At 43.1% G+C, this 25,240-nt stretch overlaps 1 protein-coding gene across 3 annotated transcripts in view; it reads left to right on the top strand.

Annotated features, from left to right (window-relative positions):
* Positions 1-25,240, top strand: part of LOC117765090 (kelch domain-containing protein 8B-like) — a 165,511-nt gene that overhangs the window by 102,041 nt on the left and 38,230 nt on the right. For all 3 annotated transcript variants that reach the window (XM_034591350.1, XM_034591349.1, XM_034591351.1), the window contains 2 exons: positions 1,848-2,012; positions 16,783-17,007. In XM_034591350.1, the coding sequence (XP_034447241.1) occupies positions 1,848-2,012; positions 16,783-17,007 (390 nt within the window). The remainder of the gene's footprint in view (positions 1-1,847; positions 2,013-16,782; positions 17,008-25,240) is intronic.

The following is a 25,240-nucleotide window of genomic DNA, read 5'->3' on the forward strand; positions in this document are numbered from 1 at the left end:
AGTGAAAACAAATTCTCATTTCATTGTTCATTGAAACAGTTAACATAATGCTGCGGAAAAGTGTAAAAGCTCAGGCAAAGTTGTTTTCTTTGTGCTGCTTTCATTCACGCTCACTCACATCCTGCACTGGTAGAAGTTTGCTCTATTATAGACACACATAAGCATTGTTGTTCAATATTTTTGAATATTATCATTTCTATCATCAGCATTATCTTCGTGCATATGATTGTATATAAAAATGCTTGACACATCTCCACTTCCTCCCACTGAACAATCGAGCCAAGATTTCATGGATATGAAAATGACAGAAACCATCTTTGTGAAAAATGTATTTGGCGTATACTTAGCATCCGTTAACATGGCACACCATGGTTTCAGTGGGGTTTAGAGTACAGGCAGCCACCAGGGGGCCATTCAGATGTTGTTTTGTGATGTAACACATATTAATTTACACCACTGAAACACTTATGAAGAAGGCTTAGTTTGCCACAAGCAAACCTTATGCAAGAAAATGTTGAAAAATTAATGTTCTGAAATGAAGCCCAGTGTATTTACTCTCGAGGTAGATCTCTCATTCCTCTCACACTAACAGGTTAACATTTGAAGTATGAGGTGAAATATTGGAGTTTTAGACAATGTGAAGCAAACCTGAACAGTCCATTTGAGGTCTCCGACACTTTTCATCTAGAACCATCATCATCTCAGTTTGTCCAGTAGTTTGGTTTATCCGTCTAATAGTTTGGTTTTTCTTTATGATGAACTTCAAAGACTCACAGAGCCGTTAACTTGGACTCTCCTTAAAACCGCTTAAAAGTAATTTAAGAATAGTGATGAAGCTTCTACTTAGAAAGCTCAGCAGCAATCGTGCTTACACTGCAGTTAGTGCCTCTCTGCAGTTACAGAGTTTGTGGTCTCAGCCTCGTGTCTCTGAAATACACACACACACAAGTACACACTTATAATCTACATTGCCTGCCCCACCTATCAACATGCGTGCATTCATTGTGATATTCTTTTCATGATGGAAGTGTCCGTGCTGCGTCATTTATTTTATGTTCAACAGAAAAATTGGATTTACTCTGTGTTGTCATAAATGCTGAACTGTGTGGCAATAGCAGTGGTGTCGAGCTGCATTCCTAGTGACAGATTTATTATTGCTTTATTCTTCACAGTTTAAGTCACAGCTCCACAGATCTGTCATCTGTCTGGGTGTCTGAGACGCTCACGCTCTCCCTCCATGTCTCTCAGCTTCTCTCTGTCTTTTTCCTTCAGATTTAAGTTGTCACAACTTCCAGAGTGCTGATGAGCTGGTAATCCTCTCCTCCCCCTCCCCCCCTCCTCCTCCTCCTTCTCCTCCTCCTCCTCCTCTTCCTCCTCCTCCTCCTCCTCCTCCTCCTCTCCTCTCCTCTCCTCTGCAGCGTGTCAGCAGGAGGAGTGTGACTGCATTCTCAGCACTTTGGCTTTCTGTTGCTTCTCTGTATATTCTAATGACACTGCAGTGGCTGGGGATGTGTCCTTGTGGAAAAGTCATTGGCTGGTCATCTGGCATGTTGTCAGACCTGGGCATAAATATTGCAGATTGTTTGGATGACTGTAGTCGGATGAGACGGATAGCGGACGTGACAGCTACATCAGAAATGGCAGGACTAAAGGACACAGTACTGTGTCTCTTTCTCTGGCTGCTTGGGGAGACATTTGTAGCATTTTTCCTCCACCCTCTCATAAAACTGTAAAATGAAAACAAGCTGGACAGAAAATATCTATTGCATGCATTGTTGCACTAAGAGAGTAAATTACAGCAAGCTCTTAATTCACAGTGATTTTCTGTCTTGTGTGTCTCTCTGCAGATGGGAAGGTGTATGCGTTGGGGGGTATGGGCGCAGACACCACACCACAGGCCCTGGTGAGGGTTTATGAGGCAGAGAAGGACCAATGGCTGCCGATGACCTCCATGCCCACGCCGCGGTACGGAGCCACACCCTTCGTAACAGGAAACAAAATCTACATGTTAGGTAGGACGGTACACACCAGAGAGAACACTGTTGCGTCAAAGAGAACACACACATCCAAGATAACTAAGCAGCTAGTCTGACATCATAGCACCAGGCTTTCCAACAAGCCACGCCCCCAAATATTGACTGTTGCTATAGCAGCGGTAGCTACCTTGGGAAGCCATGGGTTCTTTTGACTTCATGTGACTCTGCACCGCACTGATTTAACGTGATGCATGCTGGTTAGAAATTTTGTCTGACTTTTACCAGCGCTGCAAAACATCACCATGTCACATGACCTTAAAGGGGACATAGCATGCCCATTTTACCACAAGTTGATATGGTTCCTTGGGGTCTTAATGAAATGTCTGTAACATACTTTGGTCAAAATACCACAAGGATCATATAAAACAGCACCCTTTTTACCCTGTATAAAACAGCCCTCCACAGAGTGACCTGTTTTGAGTGCCTGTTCCTTTAAATGCTAATGAGCCAGCTCCCCCCTCCCCCCTCTCCCCCCATGATTTTAAACGATATAAATTACATATTTTATATGATATAAATTATCAAATATGCATCCCATACTTTGTATTCCCCTTCTGTTGTCCTGGAGTTTTAATTTTCCCAATCACATAATTAAATGTCCCCCTCTGCCCATCCACTACAAGCACACAAGCAGACAGACAGAGAGAGAAAGAGAGGGGTGGGGGGGGGGGGCTATGAAGACCATCATTTACCCCCGAACCCCGACATTCAACGGGTACAACAACAAGCGGAGAAAGCAGAATCGCGGGCTGACCTTATATATACAGTCTATGGGGCTGACCAGCGGAGAAATGCTCGTCCCGTGTGAACAGCCAGGCGGCTGCGTGCTGGAGAACGGCGCTGCGCTGCCTCGCAGCGGCGCTTCCGCGTCCGGTGTACCCCGGCGTAACTACTGTAACCCGGCGTACAGTAGAGCTGAACACTGCGGAAGTCTTCCACACAGCTGGCAGTGTGGAAGACCGCTGCGAGGCAGCGCAGCGCCGTTCTCAAGCGCGCAGCCGCCTGGCTGTTCACACGGGACGAGCATTTCTCCGCGCTGGTCAGCCCCATAGACTGTATATATAAGGTCAGCCCGCGATTCTGCTTTCTCCGCTTGTTGTTGTACCCGTTGAATGTCGGGGTTCGGGGGTTACAGTAGCGCTGTACACTGCGGAAGTCTTCCACACTGCTGGCTGTGTGGCGCTGACACAAATTCCAGCTCACGCACGGGAGAGCGAGCGGTCGCTCCCGAGCAGCTGCTGCAGCCTCCCAGTCCCAACTATCCAGACAAATGCCACATGTGAGTGAATCGCGGGCTGACCAGCGGAGAAATGCTCGTCCCGTGTGAACAGCCCGGTTGCGTGCTTGGGAACGGCGCTGCGCTGCCTCGCAGCCTCCGGTGTAAACCCGGCGTAGCGAGTGTGGGGGGACGGGGGGGGGACGGGGTGGGCCAAGACCATGTAGGGAGACTTCCAGTTCCTTGTTACGACACAAAACCCAGGAAGCGCAATCGAGTCGCTCAAGCATGACGTTTCTGACTTAGAGGAACTATAACAAAACGCGCGAGTGTTTTTTCCCCAGAGTTTTTGGGTTGGTAGACATGCCAGATACCCACATTAACCTGTAGAAGCACTAACAAAGTGGAATTTGCATGCTATGTCCCCTTTAAAATATTGTGGGAGCGAGTCAGCTGCAATCAGACCGTGCAGTTGTTCTCCTTCAGCTGCAGCACCTGGGTGCATAAAAAAGTACATAAAATGACGGAAACTATCGTTGTTAAACTTTATTTAACATTCAACGGCCACAGTAAACACCAGAACATGTGCAAACTGCGTCATCATTATCTGTCAAAACCACGCATGTTCACAGTAAGACAAGCTGGAGGGTTTTACTTTACATTTCTTCTTCACCCCTTTAAAAGTCCTCTCATAATTTGTCATTAGGGTACAGATTTTATTGCTGCAGCCGGAGGAACTGTACTGTGATCACTCTGCAAGGACTCGGCAAGGAGCTGCATTTGGGCAATCAAAAACACACATTCATTTTTTAACATCTGCTGTGGAGAAAGAGTCACTTTGCTGAAAATCTTTGTTCAAAAGCCTTCAAATGTCGCAGGCAACGACAATTAAAATGGAAATGGGAATCTGTGGGGGACTAAAGACTAAAACTTATCCAAGTTACACACTTTCATTCTGGTAATCTGGTAACAAGATTCTTGATTCAAAAGGTTTGGAGAAGGCGTTGCACAGTCTGGAGAAGAACCTGCTGATGGCGCTGGATCTTGATGGTGGTGTCACAAGCAGATCTTTGACGACAGAGACAATATATTTGTCCAGTGTTGGGTCTTCCATTTCCAATTCTAACAGCACACTTACAACCCCGTGCCACTTTTTGCAGATTTTTTTGAAAACGGCTTTGTCAAGTTGTTTCATCATTTTTGGGGTGATCTCAAAATCTTCATCCTTGATTTCGACCCATATGTTTTCGAGTAGACGCTCGATGATGGTGTTTGGTGATCTGAGAGTGTTCGACAACTTTGCTTTAGCGGTAGCTACCTTGGGAAGCCATGGGTTCTTTTGACTTCATGTGACTCTGCACCGCACTGATTTAACGTGATGCATGCTGGTTAGAAATTTTGTCTGACTTTTACCAGCGCTGCAAAACATCACCATGTCACATGACCTTAAAGGGGACATAGCATGCCCATTTTACCACAAGTTGATATGGTTCCTTGGGGTCTTAATGAAATGTCTGTAACATACTTTGGTCAAAATACCACAAGGATCATATAAAACAGCACCCTTTTTACCCTGTATAAAACAGCCCTCCACAGAGTGACCTGTTTTGAGTGCCTGTTCCTTTAAATGCTAATGAGCCAGCTCCCCCCTCCCCCCTCTCCCCCCATGATTTTAAACGATATAAATTACATATTTTATATGATATAAATTATCAAATATGCATCCCATACTTTGTATTCCCCTTCTGTTGTCCTGGAGTTTTAATTTTCCCAATCACATAATTAAATGTCCCCCTCTGCCCGTCCACTACAAGCACACAAGCAGTCAGACAGAGAGAGAAAGAGAGGGGTGGGGGGGGGGGGCTATGAAGACCATCATTTACCCCCGAACCCCGACATTCAACGGGTACAACAACAAGCGGAGAAAGCAGAATCGCGGGCTGACCTTATATATACAGTCTATGGGGCTGACCAGCGGAGAAATGCTCGTCCCGTGTGAACAGCCAGGCGGCTGCGTGCTGGAGAACGGCGCTGCGCTGCCTCGCAGCGGCGCTTCCGCGTCCGGTGTACCCCGGCGTAACTACTGTAACCCGGCGTACAGTAGAGCTGAACACTGCGGAAGTCTTCCACACAGCTGGCAGTGTGGAAGACCGCTGCGAGGCAGCGCAGCGCCGTTCTCAAGCGCGCAGCCGCCTGGCTGTTCACACGGGACGAGCATTTCTCCGCGCTGGTCAGCCCCATAGACTGTATATATAAGGTCAGCCCGCGATTCTGCTTTCTCCGCTTGTTGTTGTACCCGTTGAATGTCGGGGTTCGGGGGTTACAGTAGCGCTGTACACTGCGGAAGTCTTCCACACTGCTGGCTGTGTGGCGCTGACACAAATTCCAGCTCACGCACGGGAGAGCGAGCGGTCGCTCCCGAGCAGCTGCTGCAGCCTCCCAGTCCCAACTATCCAGACAAATGCCACATGTGAGTGAATCGCGGGCTGACCAGCGGAGAAATGCTCGTCCCGTGTGAACAGCCCGGTTGCGTGCTTGGGAACGGCGCTGCGCTGCCTCGCAGCCTCCGGTGTAAACCCGGCGTAGCGAGTGTGGGGGGACGGGGGGGGGACGGGGTGGGCCAAGACCATGTAGGGAGACTTCCAGTTCCTTGTTACGACACAAAACCCAGGAAGCGCAATCGAGTCGCTCAAGCATGACGTTTCTGACTTAGAGGAACTATAACAAAACGCGCGAGTGTTTTTTCCCCAGAGTTTTTGGGTTGGTAGACATGCCAGATACCCACATTAACCTGTAGAAGCACTAACAAAGTGGAATTTGCATGCTATGTCCCCTTTAAAATATTGTGGGAGCGAGTCAGCTGCAATCAGACCGTGCAGTTGTTCTCCTTCAGCTGCAGCACCTGGGTGCATAAAAAAGTACATAAAATGACGGAAACTATCGTTGTTAAACTTTATTTAACATTCAACGGCCACAGTAAACACCAGAACATGTGCAAACTGCGTCATCATTATCTGTCAAAACCACGCATGTTCACAGTAAGACAAGCTGGAGGGTTTTACTTTACATTTCTTCTTCACCCCTTTAAAAGTCCTCTCATAATTTGTCATTAGGGTACAGATTTTATTGCTGCAGCCGGAGGAACTGTACTGTGATCACTCTGCAAGGACTCGGCAAGGAGCTGCATTTGGGCAATCAAAAACACACATTCATTTTTTAACATCTGCTGTGGAGAAAGAGTCACTTTGCTGAAAATCTTTGTTCAAAAGCCTTCAAATGTCGCAGGCAACGACAATTAAAATGGAAATGGGAATCTGTGGGGGACTAAAGACTAAAACTTATCCAAGTTACACACTTTCATTCTGGTAATCTGGTAACAAGATTCTTGATTCAAAAGGTTTGGAGAAGGCGTTGCACAGTCTGGAGAAGAACCTGCTGATGGCGCTGGATCTTGATGGTGGTGTCACAAGCAGATCTTTGACGACAGAGACAATATATTTGTCCAGTGTTGGGTCTTCCATTTCCAATTCTAACAGCACACTTACAACCCCGTGCCACTTTTTGCAGATTTTTTTGAAAACGGCTTTGTCAAGTTGTTTCATCATTTTTGGGGTGATCTCAAAATCTTCATCCTTGATTTCGACCCATATGTTTTCGAGTAGACGCTCGATGATGGTGTTTGGTGATCTGAGAGTGTTCGACAACTTTGCTTTAGCAAAGATCCTCGAAACCAGCTTCAGAACAATTATCCTGATGGGTAATTTCCTTCCTTCCACTGTTGGTTCTTGCTCTTCTCTGTATTCTTCACTGAATTCAGGAGTGGTCACCTTGCTTTCTGAGCCAGACCCGTTACCAGGTGCCGAAGGCAGACTGGCCCCACCGATCGGGCCCTCTGACACAGCTTTTTCTAAACTATGTGTTATCACCGTGGAAGTGAGAGTTTCTGACTGTGTGTGAAGCCACCACCTCATTACTCCAAGGAAACACCACACAATGGCAAGGATGTCAGCTGATATTATAGCACGTGGCGGACAAACCGTTATGCTTGTGCACCGTGGTTGTGAGGCTTTTGGTCGTGAGGTCATCTTAAATCTCATCCTATCTATGTGATTGCTGAGGATATTATTCAGCTCGTTGGTTAACTCGAGGGTTTCACCACTGAAAATATCATCCATCCATTGAGACCCATTCTGCCCCTGCTGTATCTCTCCAACTGCTGTTGGAAGCAGAGCGTCAATATCACTTGTAACAGATTGCATTGACTGCCTACCCAAAACCTTGTCAAAGGCCGGGTTGTAAAGGCTGTCAAAGTACTTGTTATTCAGTCTGCCCACAATACGACAAATGGACGCTTGGGCAAACTGCTTTGCAGCGATTGTCCTAATCCTTTCAGACACTTTCTTCAGAGAGGGTGTGCTCTGGGCTGTTTCTGGATCATCTTTGTTTTGCGACATGATTTCATCCACAATCACCTCAGCAACGTCATCTGCAACATTCTTAATCTCCAGAGTGGAGCCAGATTCCAACTGATCATAATCATGGTCTGATATTTCATCGTTAGTAGATTCTGTGTATTGAGAGACCTCCTCCTTAATGATCTCCTGGACAGTTGTGGATGTTGCAGACAGAAGACTTTCCCTGTCTTCTGAGATTGTCGTCTGGGATGAGGATGATGACTGACTGTCATCTTCATTGACCAGTTGGTAGACCTTCTTTTTGCTCTTAGAAGGTGCACACATACGTTTCAGATTCCTCATGAGTCCCTTGATCATTTTGCCGGCCTGTTGAATCATACCTTGTAGTCTTTTTGGAGGTGTGACACGAGGAGTAGTTGCCTTCACACTGTCCACGCCCATGGAAAGGACAGAGTTGACACACTCTGCAATCTCTTTAGCAGTCAACTGGGTCAAATTCTCTGAACTTACAAGATTGATTTCATCTGGAACGTCAAGAGCCTGAGCAAAAACCTGAGGAAGTGTGTTGCCCAAAGAGCAAATCACACTCTTCTCAGACACAGGCACAGCTGTGCTCTCAAGACCCTTTAGGATGGATTGTGTCATCAAAATGACAATTTCCAGCAGTTTCTCTCCGAGTATGGTCATTGTGGCCACATCAGGTTTGCCTTTTTTCGAAAGATTCCATTGTTCTGATGTCATGCCTTGGAAAAAGGACGTCACAATGGGCAGAATGCTGTCGATGTCCATCTTCATGTTTCTGATATTGTTTTTCAATACTTCTCTTATTGGCTTAGTTTTAAAAAATCGTACTATTCCTGTCGGAAGTGCTCTCTCTGTTCTCCGTGTACTACCCCTACCATACACTGATCAACTAGGACAAAGGAGATATCAGAAATGAGATTATAGCACACACCAAAGGGAACACACACACCAAAGAGAACTTGGTGCTAAAGCCTGGTGCTATGATGTCAGACTAGCTGCTTAGTTCTCTTTGATGTGTGTGTACACACCAAAGAGAACACTGTTGCGTCAAAGAGAACCTGACGTTCTTTACAACCTTTATTTCCCCTTTATTAATGAAAAAATTAAAGTTTAAACCTTTGGCTATTGTTGTTAACCATTTCCTCATATTGTATAAAAATCAATTTGTCAGATTTATATTGGTGAATATTAGGACAAAGCCAATGATTTACCATAAAATGCAAGACAGCTGGGTTTTAGGCTAAGACCATCAAAAAACAAACATACAAACAAATAAAAAACTCATATCTGACTCTTTCGGGGGAGCACACAGTCTTAAAGGCACACAAACATATCTTTCATCTGCTCTTATTCGGTTAAACTATGACATCTTCTACCATAATATATTTCTATAAACCAAAAATATGAGTAATACAGTAATACACTGGATATACTTGTAGGAACAAAAACTAATTTGGGACTTTTTTAGAAATTACTTTGAACAAAATGAAATCAGCTGTTTTATGCTATGTTGCTGTGCAGATATGTGGATAAATATAAAAAAATATATATATATGATTAAAAATAATGAATTACATATACTTCTATTTTTTCACAAGTCAAATTAGCATATATATTCGTTTTTAGCCAACACTTTGTTCTCAACAGCATTTACTTAATCAAATGAATTGCCGCATAATCTGGTACAAGCATTCATGATCACCAGATGATCTATCTTAATGACTGATGACCTGACTTTTCATCTAGTGCCACCAGCAGGTAAAGGTTCTTACAGGGTAAAACATAATCTCAACATGTACTCTATGGATTGGCGCCATAGTGAACACGGTGATCCCAGACTTTTCCTCTTGTGCCACCACAAGGTCCACAATCATGTTTTGAGTGAAATGCATCAGCAGCAATGCCATGGATTGTCTCTGGTTCAGACAGACATGTTCCCCTAAGGATGAACTTTAATAACATCATCATCATCAGGTCAAATCTTTATTTTTGTCCAACATTTTGGTTTCTTTATCAATGCCTTCAAAACAGTTAACACCCACAGTCTCTATAGTGAGTAAATGTTAGTGACTGTGAACCTCTTAGCATGACAATGTTTAGCTGTGTCTAAGCAAATGGATGATAAATGGATGATAGTTGTATAGAAATTTTCTTTATTGACCAACTCACATTTGCCTGTTGACACACACATTCACACCATTCATACATTGTTGGCACAGCATTCAGGGGCAATTTGGTGTTCAGTACCTGGCCCAGGGACATTTCAAAATGCAGACTGGAGGAACCAGGGATCAGACCTCTTGTTAGTGGACGACCCGCTCTACTTCCTGAGCCACAGCCATTACTCAGAACCGCCTCACAGAGCTGCTGGTGTGGCTGTACACTTCATTCTTGTTTGAGAACAACTTGTGTGGTCACTTGTGTTGCAGCACATCTGTTTTTTTGTCTGTAGATTGAAGAACTGGCATTCTGGGAAAAATAGCTTTCCTGAACCACAAAAAAGCCGTAAGCCAAATAGCTTTCACTGTGCAGTCTGTGCTGCCCAGGATTGAAATTGATGAGCGCCAAGTCCTATCAGCATTTCTTTTAGGTCTATTCATAGTGACAAGTCTTTCCACTCTTTACTCTGACAATTCATATTTCTGAAAAAGCTTGAATGACAGAAAGCACTTTGTGTTACTACAGAAACCGTAACCACGAGATGCACCCAAATTAGAATCTTACAGCTTGTTGTGGAATCACTGTTCCATGTCACTACTTAGTGTGTTCTTTCTAGCTGATATCACCTGAGAGTTTAGGGACTGTGTAGGTGAGGAGGGACACATTTAGTCACTATCAAGGACATTGTCAGCTAGTGATGGACGACGTGTTTGAAGAGGCTAAATCCTCAGGCGATGGGGTTGGGGGACCTTTTTGAAGCTCCAGGCTACTCTGATGCTCACTCAGAGCTTAAATGGAGTGGATAAAGGGAGTAACAGTAAATTGGTCTCCTGTCCAGCCTGTCTCACACAGTCGTCGTGTGTTTGTTTTTAGCATCAGCCCTTTAGCTCTGTGACGCTATCTGCCTGGTGGCTTGAGCCTCAAAAAGAGCAGAAAAAATGTGTCTCAGGTCTGCAGAGTCTCACAGTCAGTACATTATTGAACAGGACCGATTTTTAGAACAATATTGATCAGATAGACAGTCTCTGTACAATATATATCAGTAGGACAAAAGGACCAAATCCTAGTACAGAATTGACTGGAGAGACAGTTTTAGTGCTTTCAAAAAACAATTGTTGACTTTATGTATTTCAATAACATATTAAAGTTCCACATAACTTTATTACATAAGTTAAATGTAATGGGTCACTTTTAAGGAAGTGCTTTCTATTATGTTGATTTAGTGAGAATAAATCAAATAGCTTGAGAGTGATTTGATTAGATAAAGTTAAACTTAAAAATATATATATATGTATACATTATGTAAACACAGAATTTATTGAATCAAATCACTCTCAAGCCATTTCATTTATTCAAACTAAATCAACATGAATGAAAACATTTCAGGTTACATTTGTCGGTATTGTATCTTGCTGTAAACGTCACAGCAGCGCTGAGAGAGAAATTTGAATCACACAAGGCAGGGTACGATCATTTCAGTATTTTACAAAGACATGAATCCATTTCACTCGACAGTAGAAGCAACAACACAGCCTGCATTCAGCCTCCTTAGGAGGGTTATAGCTGGTCATTTCCATGTCCTACGTTTTTATTCACACGCTCCACCAGAGGCACAGAATGACCCTTTTAATGATGGAAGTCACTGACGCATTGAGCGGCCGAGAGACCTCAACACACTGAGAGAACCTTTCTCAATATAACAACACAACACAGCAAACACTGAACACATTAGCAAAATGACAGTGGATTGTACTTGTACTCTTCTTCTATTGTAATATTCTTCTTGAGTACAATATTGAGGTACTTGATTCCAGAGTACGGTATGTTACTTGAGTATTAGCTACTGTACACTGCTGCCCTACAATACTTTTTGCTGTACTACACTTATTTACTGTAGTTACTAGGGTTAGGATTACTTTGCAAGGAATTATTTACCTACAAAACATGTTAAGTTTATCCAACTGTTTGTGTGTTAATACATTTTTATAGATAGCATCATCTGTATGCTTAATGCAAGCCTTATATTAACAACTCATCCATCCATCCATCCATCCATCCATCCATCCATCATCAATCAAATTTAGTTCGTACAGCTCATATTCACAAATCATAATTTGTCTCATAGGGCTTAACAAGGACCGACATCCTCTGTCCTTAGCCTTCAAAAAGAGTCCATCCATCCACTCATCCATCCACCTTCCACTCATCCAATTTCACACAGTGGTGGCAGCAGGGTAAACATGCAGGGTGTCAGACATCCCATCCCATCAACCCTTCCTGGCTCCTCCTGGGGGATCTGGGCCGACCCTGGAGTCTCTCCCACTCGGGGTGTACACATAAAACCTCCAAAGGAAGGTGCGGGGGGGCATTCTGAGAAGATGCCTGAACCACTTCAACTGGCTCCTTTTCACATACTACTCTGAGGTCCTGATGGATGTCCAAACTTCCCACCCTATCTTCTAAGGCTGAGGCCAGCCACCCTACGGAGATGCTCAATACCTTAAGCGAGAGTCCAGGACGTAGAAATACTGATAAATCGAAAGCTTTTCCCTGCAGCTCATCTCCCTCCTCACCACAACGGTCCACGGCCCCATTACTGCTCATAATACACCAATGCACCTCTCCGTCTCCCACTGTGAAACCTCATGCTGTGAGACTGCCTGGAACAGGGGGAAAATTGAATTATATAATACCAGGAACATTTTCCGCATAATTAATATGTTTTACTTTGAATACTTAAAGTGTATTTTGATAAAAATAGTTAAAGTAACATTTTCGATCCATCCTTTCATTTATATTTTTTTCAGTTGTCTTTGCCTAAAAGCTGCTCTAATCAATACTTTCATATCAAAAGAGGAAATTACAGTTAAATCATAGACGTGATGATTCTCAAACAGATAATTTGGATCAGACCTCAAATTAATAATTAAATTCAAATTCACGTTTATAACTATGCAAACCACAGCTCTCCGTCCAGCTGAAGAACTGCTGCATTGGAAGATTCCGAACACTTGATCAGGCCTGAAGTTTGTGCACCCTCACGTCAACATGACAATATGTCTGTCTATGGACAGCACAGAAACTCAGACACTTTCAAATATCAATATATCAATATTCAAGGGTTACACAGACAACAACACATCATGTTATGTTTAAAGTGGACAGAGTCTGGACAGGGAAGAAATGAAGAATTGGTATTACTCATCAAGCAAACAGGTAGTCTAATTCAAAATGTAAGGAAGCTTGAAAGCAGATGGAAGCACACACGTATTTGTGTCTTCACCTGTTTAAAACACTTTAAGTAGCATAAAGATGTAGAAATACATGTATATGAACACACTCTCCTGTACTTTATCAGTGTTTCAACATTTAGAAATGTGTCTTAGCTGGAATAACCTGACAGGCCATTAAATCCAACCATACTGAAGACAATACTGACATTTCAAAAATAAAACTTTCCACACAGCAGTTCCACAAGCTGTATGTCAGTACAGCTGCTCATGACCTGAGTGGTAATGCCACCCTAACATTTACACTGCTGTCTGTGAACTTTCAGCACGGTTCAATTTAAAGGCCTGCTGTCATTCTCCTTCAAAGACTTTGACATTTTAGTGGCGAATGATCATTAATTCAATATGTGTAACATTTATTTTTACTAAATTATAACTTCATGTTATAATTTCCATAATCTGCTAACATCTCCTGGTTGGGAGACATAAAAAAATGCATAAAATGAATTGTTACATTTGCTTTTTGAACCTAATACTTTCCATTATGTTACTAAACTTGAAGCAAAGGTTTGGAAAGTCAGCGTCTTCACTTACAGATGAGAGTAAGATGCTAAGATTGATTCTGAGCATCAGCTGCTGATATAAGAGACCCACCCATACAGACACATTAGGTGTGTTGTTCTTAACCTTTGCACTTTTGGTTTGTAATCACGCCTTACGTCTTACCTGTGAGTTTTTAGTCACGTCTTGCTGGCTTCTCCCAAACATTAAAATGAAATACTCACAGACAGGAACATGACAAAGAAACAGTTTAAAGTGTGTGTTGACTTTATATTTATATGCCGCATGAAGCATCACCAGCTTCTCTGCAGACCAACAAGACAGATTATCTTGGTGGGGTTGGAGCAAATGATGCCTGACAAGTGCACGGCACAGAGTGGGATGGCTAATCTACATTGCATCCAAACGTGTACAACACAAACACAAATACAGCGAGTTTTTATCACATTGCACACAGTAATGTGCGATGAGCAAACAGAACAATGTTGTATTCATTCTGTTTTATCACAGGAAGTTTGGATCAATGCTTGACTGATCGCCCTTTGATTTAGCTTCCCAGTCAGCACAGCACTTTATGGCACATGACGCAACTCATCAGGCTTCACTCTTCTTCATCTTGACAATCGTGTGTGTTTGTGTGTGAACATACACAATTTGAATTAGGGTTTCTGTGGCAGTGTCAGGGTTGTTAATCAAAAAGTGCAGCTAAAAAGAGGCTGTATGTCAAGAATGATACCAATTCTACTGTAAAACATTAAGCACAAACACACACACACACACAGGATTTCTTTAATATATTATTGTATCCGGATAAAATATAAATATTATATCATGTCGGTTATATAAGTGTTTGCTAAAAAAACAAATGCTGTAAAGTCAAGATGCCTTCAAACCGATACCTTGAATTATCAATCAATATCAAATGACCTTATACAGTACAATAATATCAGTTATCATCAAGTTTCATACAAAGTGTAGTAAACAGTAGAAAAACTTTTAAATTCCCCTTTTAAACAGCTTAAATTCTCCGAGGCCCTGTGTGAGGACTCCTTGTTCTCTTCACTGCAGATGGTTCTCTATGACCGTGACTCTGTGTTTTGGCTCGTTAGCATGTGTCTGAGTGGATGTGGGAGCGATCCGACATCTCCCTGATGTTAGTGCATGATGGATTAGCATCTGTCTGTACTCCTCAGAAAGGCAGTCTTCAAACTGCAAGGAACCAAGAAAGAAAAAAGCACTGTCACGGCAGCAGAGATAGTTCCATCATAACTTGATTTGCTTCATATCCAACAAACTCACCAAGGTTTTCTTCTGAATCACTGTTTCAGCTTTCGAGTCTGTGCTGCCTGAAAACCAATACAGCGTTCAGTCCTCTCTGTCCTGCTGTTGTTACAGACCTGTCTGAGCTCTAATTACGTGTAGCCCACAAACATCTAAGACTCATTGGAAATCGTGTTCATTAATTGCTGCTAGAAAAAAAAACTTTTAGATCAGTATTAAATAACCACCATCATTATCTAAAGATATTACTGCAGTGCCTGTTCTAAACATTCCTGTTTGTAACATTGTGTTCTCTCGTCCTGTGTTAAAGCTCTGGAGCTACTTCAGAATTATTCCTTGTCATTATTGAGTCCTCCTCAAACAGTTCTACAATATACTGTCACTTTTTATTGTTTGTGTGCAGCGGTATGTTTTCATACATAACATGTCGGCTATTTCAAAGGTCTGTTTGGCAACCGACACGATCTTCAGACCCAAGTTCACAACTTTTCAAAATAAAGGCTCTGTAATTAAGCTCAATATTAAGCATTACATTAAGGAAAGGAACGTTGCGTTATTACTTTGAAGACAAATTGCTAAAGAGGAGGTGATTGCTGCAGTTTGACCCAGTGGCCGACCGCTGCTGTAGATTATCTGCGAACGTAGAAGAGGGCGTGTTGAACTCTGTCCACAGACTGAAGGCACCTTGCGCTGCCACCCACTGACTGCTACGTATGAATTCGGTCTCCACATCACACCAAATTTGACACTGCACTCTCTCTCTCTCTGGTATATAAGCATCGCAGTTACTTTATTTTACAATACTGTCAAAAAAGTGTCTGTAGCAATGTGTTATCGCTGTAACACTCAAATCTGAATACAGATTATCCCCTCTTACAAAAAACAAAAATCATACACTGTATATTCAACCGTAATCAATGGCTCACACTGTCCTTCTTTCTCTCACGCCTCTCTGACTCTGATGCTTCCCACTCACTTCGACTCTTTGTCTCGCTGTTGCTATCGATCTCCGTGCCACCCTGCCCACTCCCGCTGACCCTCTTCCACTGTCCTCTCCCACTCCTCCACATTCTCCTCTCTTCCCTATCTTGCTCATGCACAAATTCTCTGTGCCATTCACTCATTTTTATATCTTCTATTCCCTTTATTTGGTTCTGTGTTTCGCTCTTGATTCCCCCTCTCTCTGCTTCCTTTCCTCCTCCTCCCCTTCTCCCTCGTGTATCCTTCCTCCCCCGTCTTTGTCCTCTTTTTCACCCTCACCACCCATCTCACGTGGTTCAGCACTGTGCTCAACCTCTCCTCTCCCTCTCCATCATTGACACCCTTACTGCCCAGTGCCCTCTTTACACTCTCCCTCAGCAATCTGCCTTTGCCCTTGTAGTTGCATTGCACAAGGTTAAGTTATCGGCTGTGAAAGTAAACAACTTGCAGGCATCCTCGGGGAGCATGCTACTGCCGTGTTCTGTTTTCATTCCAAAATGAAATGTGGTCCCAGTGCTAGTCGGCGTGCTTGCCAGACGTCACATAAATGCCACTGAAACTTTGTGACAGGAGCGAGGGATTAAAAAGCAATGAAAAGAAGCAGGAAATGGAAAACAGGGAAAAACAATATCAGGAAAATAAATGTGTTTTTTCGCTATATTCCTGGAAATGTGTTCCATGTATGATTGTGTGCATGCGTTTGGCAAATCAAAAAGTACATTCAAACATTGCTGCAGCAAAGAAATAAACAATAGTAATCCAGCAGATTATAATTGCATCCTATTCTCAGTAGACGTCAACAGTGTAGAATCAGTGAAGCTTCGATGTAATCATATGTATGAGCCAGAGACGTAAATTGTTCATGTCTTCTCCCTCAGGTGGACGTCAGGGAAAGATGCCGGTGACGGCGTTGGAGGCTTTTGACCTGGAAATGAAGAGCTGGACACGCTACCCCTGCATCCCGAGCAGGAGAGCCTTCTCCTGCTGCACCACCAATGAGCGGAGCCTCTTCAGCCTGGGGGGTCTCCAACAACCGGGGCCACACAACTTCTACTCCAGACCTCACTTTGTCAGCACCATGGAGGAGTATGACCTGGATCAAGGTAAGTGAAGGACCTAGCTATGCAGTTCCGTTTTAACATTAGAACTTTTAAGGTGGTACGTTTTCCTTGTCACTATTAGGCCATATCTCTCTCTCTCTCTCTCTCTCTCTCTCTCCCCCCCCCCCCCAGAGACCCACCTCTGTCGATCATCACATTAGCACTGACCCAAGTAACTGAGCTGACTGCTCAGGTAGCTGCAGGGTCATTAAACACTTTACATGTTTAATGATGCTAAAAAAAGTCATTGAGCTAAAAGCTTTAAATTATAGAATTCAGTGCTACAGGTGGCAGCAGCAGTCACACATAAGGCTGCAGCTGGAGAATGGATCTAAGACCTAAACCCACTGACTACAGCTGAAGTGAGCAGCAATAAGTCAATCTGAGTTTTATATCTTAGTTACAGATAGCATTAAAACAATTACTTTCTAAAAAAATAGGTATATGAATTGGGGTGGCTGTAGGTCAGGAGTACAGCTGTCGACCTATAACCAGATGGTCGGCGGTTCGATCCCTGTCTTCCCCATTCCATTCCACATGCAAAAAAAAAAGTGTGTTGGCGTTTTGATGATGTTTTCTAACACACGATGGACGCAAAACTGATACAACAAAACAGATACAAATATCTCAGGATGAAAAACAGGAGCCATACGGATAAAATACACCAACAAAGATTTCAACTTGGAAACACATCGAGATTTGAGAGCTTTTTGTGATAGGGGCTGATGGGTGTCCCTGCTGCGCCACCCATCATCGGAACACTGTGACATTGTCCTGAGTTCATGTCTGAAAACGGCCTTCGTAAAGAGGCAGCTGGAACGTGTCTGTGTAGCTGAGTATGTGATGGAGCTGAAGCTTGGTATTTAAAGCACGGCTGATTGGGAGGATCGGTGGAAGGATCCTACTCCTGTACTCAGAGCACACAAAGAGAGGAGGCCGGAGCAGAGGGCGTGACAGAGGCTTAATATCAGTTTAGTGTCTGAGTACCACAGGCCAGGTTATAATTATAAATGGTGTCATTATCTAACACTGCGCAGGGGTTTCTATTTCATAAATTATACTACAAATTGAAGTCGTCACATTCATTTTACTGATTCATTCCCATAATGTCTCCCTACGAGTGACTGGACCGACTTTGACAGTCCACTGCTGTTTGTTATTCTCTGCCGGCCTCCTGCTAATCAATAGAATTTCAGACAATGCAAAGAGACAAAGTGCATCACCAAAGCTTTGGAGTCAATAAGTCACAAACTAATGAAAAAGAAAGGTCTTGCATATTTCTGATGTGGAATTAACTTTGTGTGTGATTCATCATTCCTTTACAATGTAATTTTGGGGAATTTATATATTTGGTTTTAGTTTGATTAATTTAGATGCATTTGGAAGCTGCCTTGCATGCAGCCAAAAATAACTTATCTGTTTGGTGTCTCTCTGTTTGCGTAGTCCCACCCTGCAGCACTCTGAAAAGAGTGAGAACACGATCTGTTCATGCTCATAATCCAGCCCATTATATGAAGATTATGCGTTAGTGGAGTTGGGTCGTATCAGAGCTGATGGTGATGCTGACAGAGAAGGTCCCTGTCGCTGCACCACATCTCTGCTCTGGGAGAGAAACAAATAGTTGCTCTCACTGCTGACAGGTTATGGCTCATGTGAAAAGTTGCCGCATAATTTCGACTGAACAAATGTGGCTAATAACCTGTCCTCTGATACAGAAACAAAGCAAGCAGGTGCTGAAAATGTGTGATGTGGGGACACTATTCATAGCTTTGATTTTACGGGCCACGTTTCGCTGCACTGAAGGATTAGCACTCAAATACGAATCTTTACCTTGAGAACAGGATGATTTGAGCTATGATAAGCTTTCATCAGTCCGCTGTATATTTCTTCTGTTTTAACATCAGTGCCAAATCCCATTTTAAGCACCGTAGAAACAGAGCAGTCTGCCTCCCTCATATATTAGTCTGTAATTATGTCTGTTATTAACAAGAATCAGATATTGGATATTTCAGATGTTTTTTAAAAGAGTATAATCTTTGAGACTGATCCCCGTTGATGCTGTGGATTTGAAGTCAATTTTAGGGGATTATGATTGGTTTAACTTTTATTTAACCGAGCAAGTGGGCTGTTGGTAAATCACCACTGAGGCCTCCAGTGTGATGGTGGAAGGTTTAAACGTCGGCAGCGTGAACAGTTGTTGACACAAAGCAGCAATATTGGCAAACAACAGACAAAAAGCATGGGAAGACACGGGGCTCCTAAAAAAGTGTTGTCATACAGTGTAATCTGCAACCCAAGAGTGCACCAGAAACCTAGTGATATCATAATACAATAATAATTAAACACAGTTGGAGGCTGTAATGTTGTTCTCATCTCAGGCCTTTTACAGTCACTCACAGTGGCATTGTAATTCCTTTTATGTTCTATTAATTTCTTTAATTTCCATCAGCAAAATGAGAAGTGAAGAACCTGCTGTGATTCTCACCTGGAGGTTGAAATTTTGGGAACACTTTCCAACATTAGGTTTGATCAAAAACACAAAAAGTGCAATTAATTACATGAGTAACAATTTGTAATAACATTTTCCAGCAGGCCTACACACGTTTGTGGTGTGTGGGCTCGCAGGAAATCCACTGAGCGCACACTTCAAGATGAAAGTCCAGTACGGATGATGGATGAATGAAAAACAGCAGTCGCCTGTTTTAACATACTCAACCGACACAGTGTCTACGGTATCTTTGATCTAACCAAGCTTCATACTCAGAGGCTTTTCAGTCGTGAGTCCAAGTGATGTTAAATTCAGCGAGGGAATCTCAACACACCCTTGCTGAAAGCGTGATGAGTCATAGCCCCATAGACACATAGATGACCGCTCTGTGGAATGAGTCGTGATTTAGTTCTGGCTGAGTGACGTCTATGAGTTGCAGAAAGAAAAGGAAAGTGAATTTGGACAATAAGTAAAACCTTGGAAACATGAAGAGAAAGTGAATGACACTAGACATGACGCTGACAGGAGACCTTCTGATGAGTGACGAGTGTTCAACGCTTCATCACCAGGGAGACGGCAAGTTATTCATTTTAGCATTGACGTATCTGTCAACACTTGTTTTCATTTATTGACGAACTCAACATTCTGGGTTTCTTTCATGAATCAAGAGCCACAGTATGAAATGCAGTGAAGTGCAGCATAGTGCTGAGGGGCCTGAAAGAAGATATTATGATGACAGTGGCCCTCAGAGCTCACACACAATTTATGAAAACATGTGCAGACTAAAACAGAGAAAACATCTTCATCAATTTGACAATAAATGGGACAAATGCAAAATACACATCAAATCAAATCCTCACAACACAACCAGATCCTCTCAACACAACCAAATACTCACAACATAACAAAAATACTCTCAACACAACCAAATACTCACAACATAACAAAATACTCTCAACACAACCAAATACTCACAACATAACAAAATACTGTGATGGAAATTCATCTTGAGATTTGAAATAATGAAATTCTCAGACTGGAGTTGCCTTTGAGTCTTTATAATAGTAAGCTCTGCAGAGGTTACACAACAAGCACGGGTGCTCAAAATGGAACTGGCCGCAAGTTCACAAAAGCCAGAACTTATACAAAGAGGCGTTTCATAAAACATAATATGAAAAAAGACATGAAAGACATGAGATCATCTGTGTCTGTCCGTCCGCTGTAGCAGTTGGAAGAAAAACATCACCAAATAAGGGCATGCACCCTGTTGATCAAGGTCATAGCAGTGAGACACCACCAAGTAAGGGTTCCATCCTGTCAGGTAGACAGTATCACAGCAGTTAGACACCTGGTCAGGGGGATTTCCAATACCTTAGACACTGGTCAGTTGAATTTTCCACTACACTTCCCCCTTTGATCATCAATAAAAATATGATCACTAACGAAAAATAATCAAGAAACATCATAATCAACATCATAATCATAGAAGAATATCGACGAGTCTTCAACCCTGGCACTTTGCGCACAGACAGGGTCACATCCACCATGGAGAGGTTCTAGAACATACGATGCATGGTGGGGAGGTGCAATAGGTAGCCGCTGCTGTTTTTGTGGAAAGAAAAAAAAGTTCTTTTCCTGTGATTGAGCAAGCATTTGAAATGAAAAATGGAAGGAAATCAGGTCAAACAACATCATCATCTCATTAACCATTATCAAAAGTTAATATACTGTATAGATTGGCAAAAGTAACTCATATTAAAATGTAATAAAACGTTAAATGTCAACATACAGTATATTTAAGGTTGAAAATATGCAGTAAAAACTTTTTTAATTCTTGCTAGGAAGTAAAAATTTATTAAGTATGTACAAACTTCATAAAGTAACTCACATCAACCTTAAAAATTCACAGAGCTTCAAATTAAAGAATCATAAAATATGAAGTTGAAAGGATAATTGCAGTAGCTGTTTTTGTCTAGTGAAATCATTAAGAAACACATAAGCAAGCTGGGGGGAGAAAATAACATAAAAAAAACTAAAATTGAGTATCGTCATCAGAACCATCTGTGCTGTCAGTGTCCAGGTAGGGAGGGATGGGGAATAAGTTACGGATCAAGGGGACCTGAATCACTTCTCTTGTGTCTAGTCAAATTTGCATGTGCTGGATGGTTCTGAGAGGACACTGTAGGAAAAGAGGAGTTCGTTAGATCATCAGAGACTTTTACAGGAGTGCGTCTAGACAGAATAATGTGCAAAATAATAGTAGAGGAGATCATGGGTAACACGTATAGCGAGCCTCTCAGGCCACACAACCCTGGATGTCGAAATGGATGCCATGGCCTGTCCATGGTCTCAGTTGTCAGGCAGATTTCTTGTGTGTTGTGGCAGAACGCTCGTGTGGTTAATCATACAACACTCTCTGTGCTTCTCAACCTGTGGAAGTATCAGTGTGTGTGCTTTGAGTTGATGGCGTCAGCTGGTCAGATGGAGCTGGTACTCATTTGCAGTGGCTGGCGTGGATCCAGGTGGCTCTTTCAGCAACTTTCACTGCTGTGTGGGTTGTGAGCAGTACCTGGTAGGGCCCTTGCCACCTGTTTCCTGATGTCTGAAAGAGAAGAAGTTAGGTTAGCACAATAGGACAACATGTCATGATCACACAAGTCTGTGGATGGAAGCGGAGAAGACGGAGGATCCACACCAATGTGGGGTTCGTTTTCTCATCCTCATGTACATCAGCACCAGAGGCAGGACTTTTGTCGATGCAAGACCTGTACCTTCACAGCACTTTGCAAGTTTAGTTTTGAGTGTGCCGTTCTCTCGTTCCACAGTTCCACCACTGGCTGGATGATATGCACAGTGTGTTCGCACATCCATAGTTAGATGAGAACCGAGTTGTTTGACAGCTTCGTTTACGAAGTGTCTGCCGTTGTCACTGGAAATTCTGCTAGGAATTCCCCATCGTGGAATAATGTCTCTTAACAATGCAAAATGGCAGACAGAAGATCTGTGATGAGACCGTGGTGTGCTATCTTTTTACCAGAAGATGTGAGGAAGTTTCTGTGTTGCCAAAGGGCGCCAAAATCATGAGTTACACCGAACGCATATCTGGAGTCAGTGTAGACTGTGAGTGTTTTACCAGTAGCCAATTTGCATGCTTCCGTGAGTGCGATGAGCTCTGCTGCCTGTGCTGAGAGGTGATGAGGAAGAGAACTCGAGAGGAGAACTTCGTTATCTGAACAAACAGAAAAACCAACACAGTTAGTACCAGAGACAGGGTCACGTGAGGCGGACCCATCGACATACAGAATCAAGTCAGAGTTAGAAAGAGGTTCGTCAGAGAGGTCAAGACGTGGGGAACACTGGACTTGAAGTTCAGCCACACAGTTGTGTTCTTCCCCGTCATCCGGAAGCGGAAGAAGTGTGGCTGGGTTCAAAGTTGAACAGCGTTTCACTGTGATGTTGGGCATGTCAAGAAGAACAGTGTGATACCTCAACCAGCGAGCAGCAGAGAGATGTGAGGTCTTCTGTTCTGTAAGAATGAGAGACACAGCATGAGGAACAAGGAGTGTCAAGTCAGAGTAACCTACTATGTCTCGTGAGGCAAGGACAGCTTTTTCACAGGCGGCCACTGCACGCAAACAACGTGGAAGGCCAGCTGCCACCGGATCAAGTTTGGCGGAGAAGTAGGCGACAGGGCGATATTTGTCACCATGAGACTGAAGGAGGACAGAAGTCATGCAGCGGTCTCTCTCATCCACAGCCTGAACAAAAGGTTTGTCAGGGTTAGGGAGAGCAAGAGTGGGAGTTTGCTGCAGCGTTTTCTTCAGTGTGACAAATGCCTCGTCTGCCTCTGGAGTCCAAACGACACGTTCGTGAGGAGTGACTGATTTGCCATGGTACAGAGCACCTAAGGGGGCTTCAAGAAGAGCAAAGTCAGGAATGAACGTTCTACAGAAAGAACATGTGCCGATGAATGACATGAGTTGTTTCTTCGTCAAGGGTTTAGGCATGTTAACAATAGCTTCTACTCTCTTATCAGACAGGGATTTGCCATCTTTGGTGACGACATGACCCAGAAACGTGACAGTTTGTTGTACAAACTGTAGTTTGCTGAGGCTGACTTTATGGCCCTCATGAACCAGATGTCTCAGCAAAGTGATCGTATCTGTTTCACATTGCTCCTGTGTGGGACTGGCAACTAGTAGATCATCAACATACTGCAAGAGAACTGAACCCGGAGTGAGGATGAGGGGTTCAAGACTGTTCCTGAGAGCCTGATTGTATAATGATGGAGATTCACAGTAGCCTTGACATAGGCATGTGAACGTGTAGGCCTTGTTTTAAAAATTAAAAGCTAACCAGTACTGGCTGTCCCTGTGGACAGGAACACAAAAAAAAAAGCATTGGATAAGTCTACAACCGAAAACCACACTGCATTAGACGGAATTTGGGAAAGCAGCGTGTATGGGTCGGGAACAATATGCTATCGAGCAATTACAGCATCATTCACAGCCTTCAGATCCTGCACAAACCGCCACTCAGTAGGTTGACCTTTGTCTCTGATCTTCTTAACTGGGAACAGTGGAGTGCGGACCGATGAATCAGGTCAGGGGACAATTACACCAGCCTGCAAAAAGGATTCAAAAACAGGACGTATCCCCTCCACTGCTTCCTGTCTGAGTGGATATTGTTGTTTACATGGCCTATAATCAGATTTTGGAGTGATTTTGACTGGATCACAGTTCTGATGAGGCCCACATCATATTTGTCCTTTGCCCACAGTGTTTCAGGCAGATCTGAAAGTAAAGGCGAAACATCAGAGGGGTTGGACAACATTGCATAAGAATGAAGGTGATTTTCAGTCACAACTAATGAGCGTGTGGCTGGAGAACAGAAGGTTGGATACATTTTTAGATCAAATGCACTCAGACTGGGTGAATACATTACGTCAGGCGTCGTTGTGGGTTGCCAATCAACGGCAGCCTGGCATGATCTGACAAATGGGCCTAAGTCTTGCCACTTGTCATCATGAGACTTGGAGAGCGAGATGTGAGGGCTGGAATTCGAGACGCGAAACAGTGCCATCTGTTGGTCAGTGAGTGAGACGGAAGCTGCACTTCTGGAAACAGACCAAAAAATATTGGACACTTTCAGAAAATCATCAGGAAAAGGCAAAAACAGAGATTCATAAACCTGATCTGCTGTGTCTGTCACATGTGAAGTGCAATGCAGTGAATCAGTGTGCATAAAATCAGAAAAAAGGGGTGTCGAGAGACCCTGACCTGGAGAGCAGATCAGTGGAGGCATTTATAGGAAGTTGCCACTGATATACAAGCAGCTGCTCATGTGTGGTCTGTGACATTGTGAAGAAGAATTGTGCGTAACTGTCACTCCATCAGGGGAGGATACTAAATTGAGGCCTAACACAATCATCAAATCTCTTCCTAATAGATTAATTGGGCAACAGGGAGACAACAGAAAATCATGTTCAAACCTTATGGAATTTTTGTCAAACCGAGCGGCGCATTTGAGAGGTTTTGTGAAATTTTCTTTTACAGTGGCACCGCTGGCACCTTGAGAGAATATAAAGCGACCACTCATTTCAGGAGATGTGGGCAAATCTGACATCCTAACCACAGAATAACCTGCACCAGAGTCGACCATGAAATTAAGTTTGTGACCGTTAACACACAGTTCGAGTTGAGGCATTTTCTTAAAAGCATCACTATTGTACTTAACATAAGAACCACA

This window comes from Hippoglossus hippoglossus, chromosome 7, assembly GCF_009819705.1.
Source record: "Hippoglossus hippoglossus isolate fHipHip1 chromosome 7, fHipHip1.pri, whole genome shotgun sequence".
In the NCBI taxonomy this organism is placed as follows: domain Eukaryota; kingdom Metazoa; phylum Chordata; class Actinopteri; order Pleuronectiformes; family Pleuronectidae; genus Hippoglossus; species Hippoglossus hippoglossus.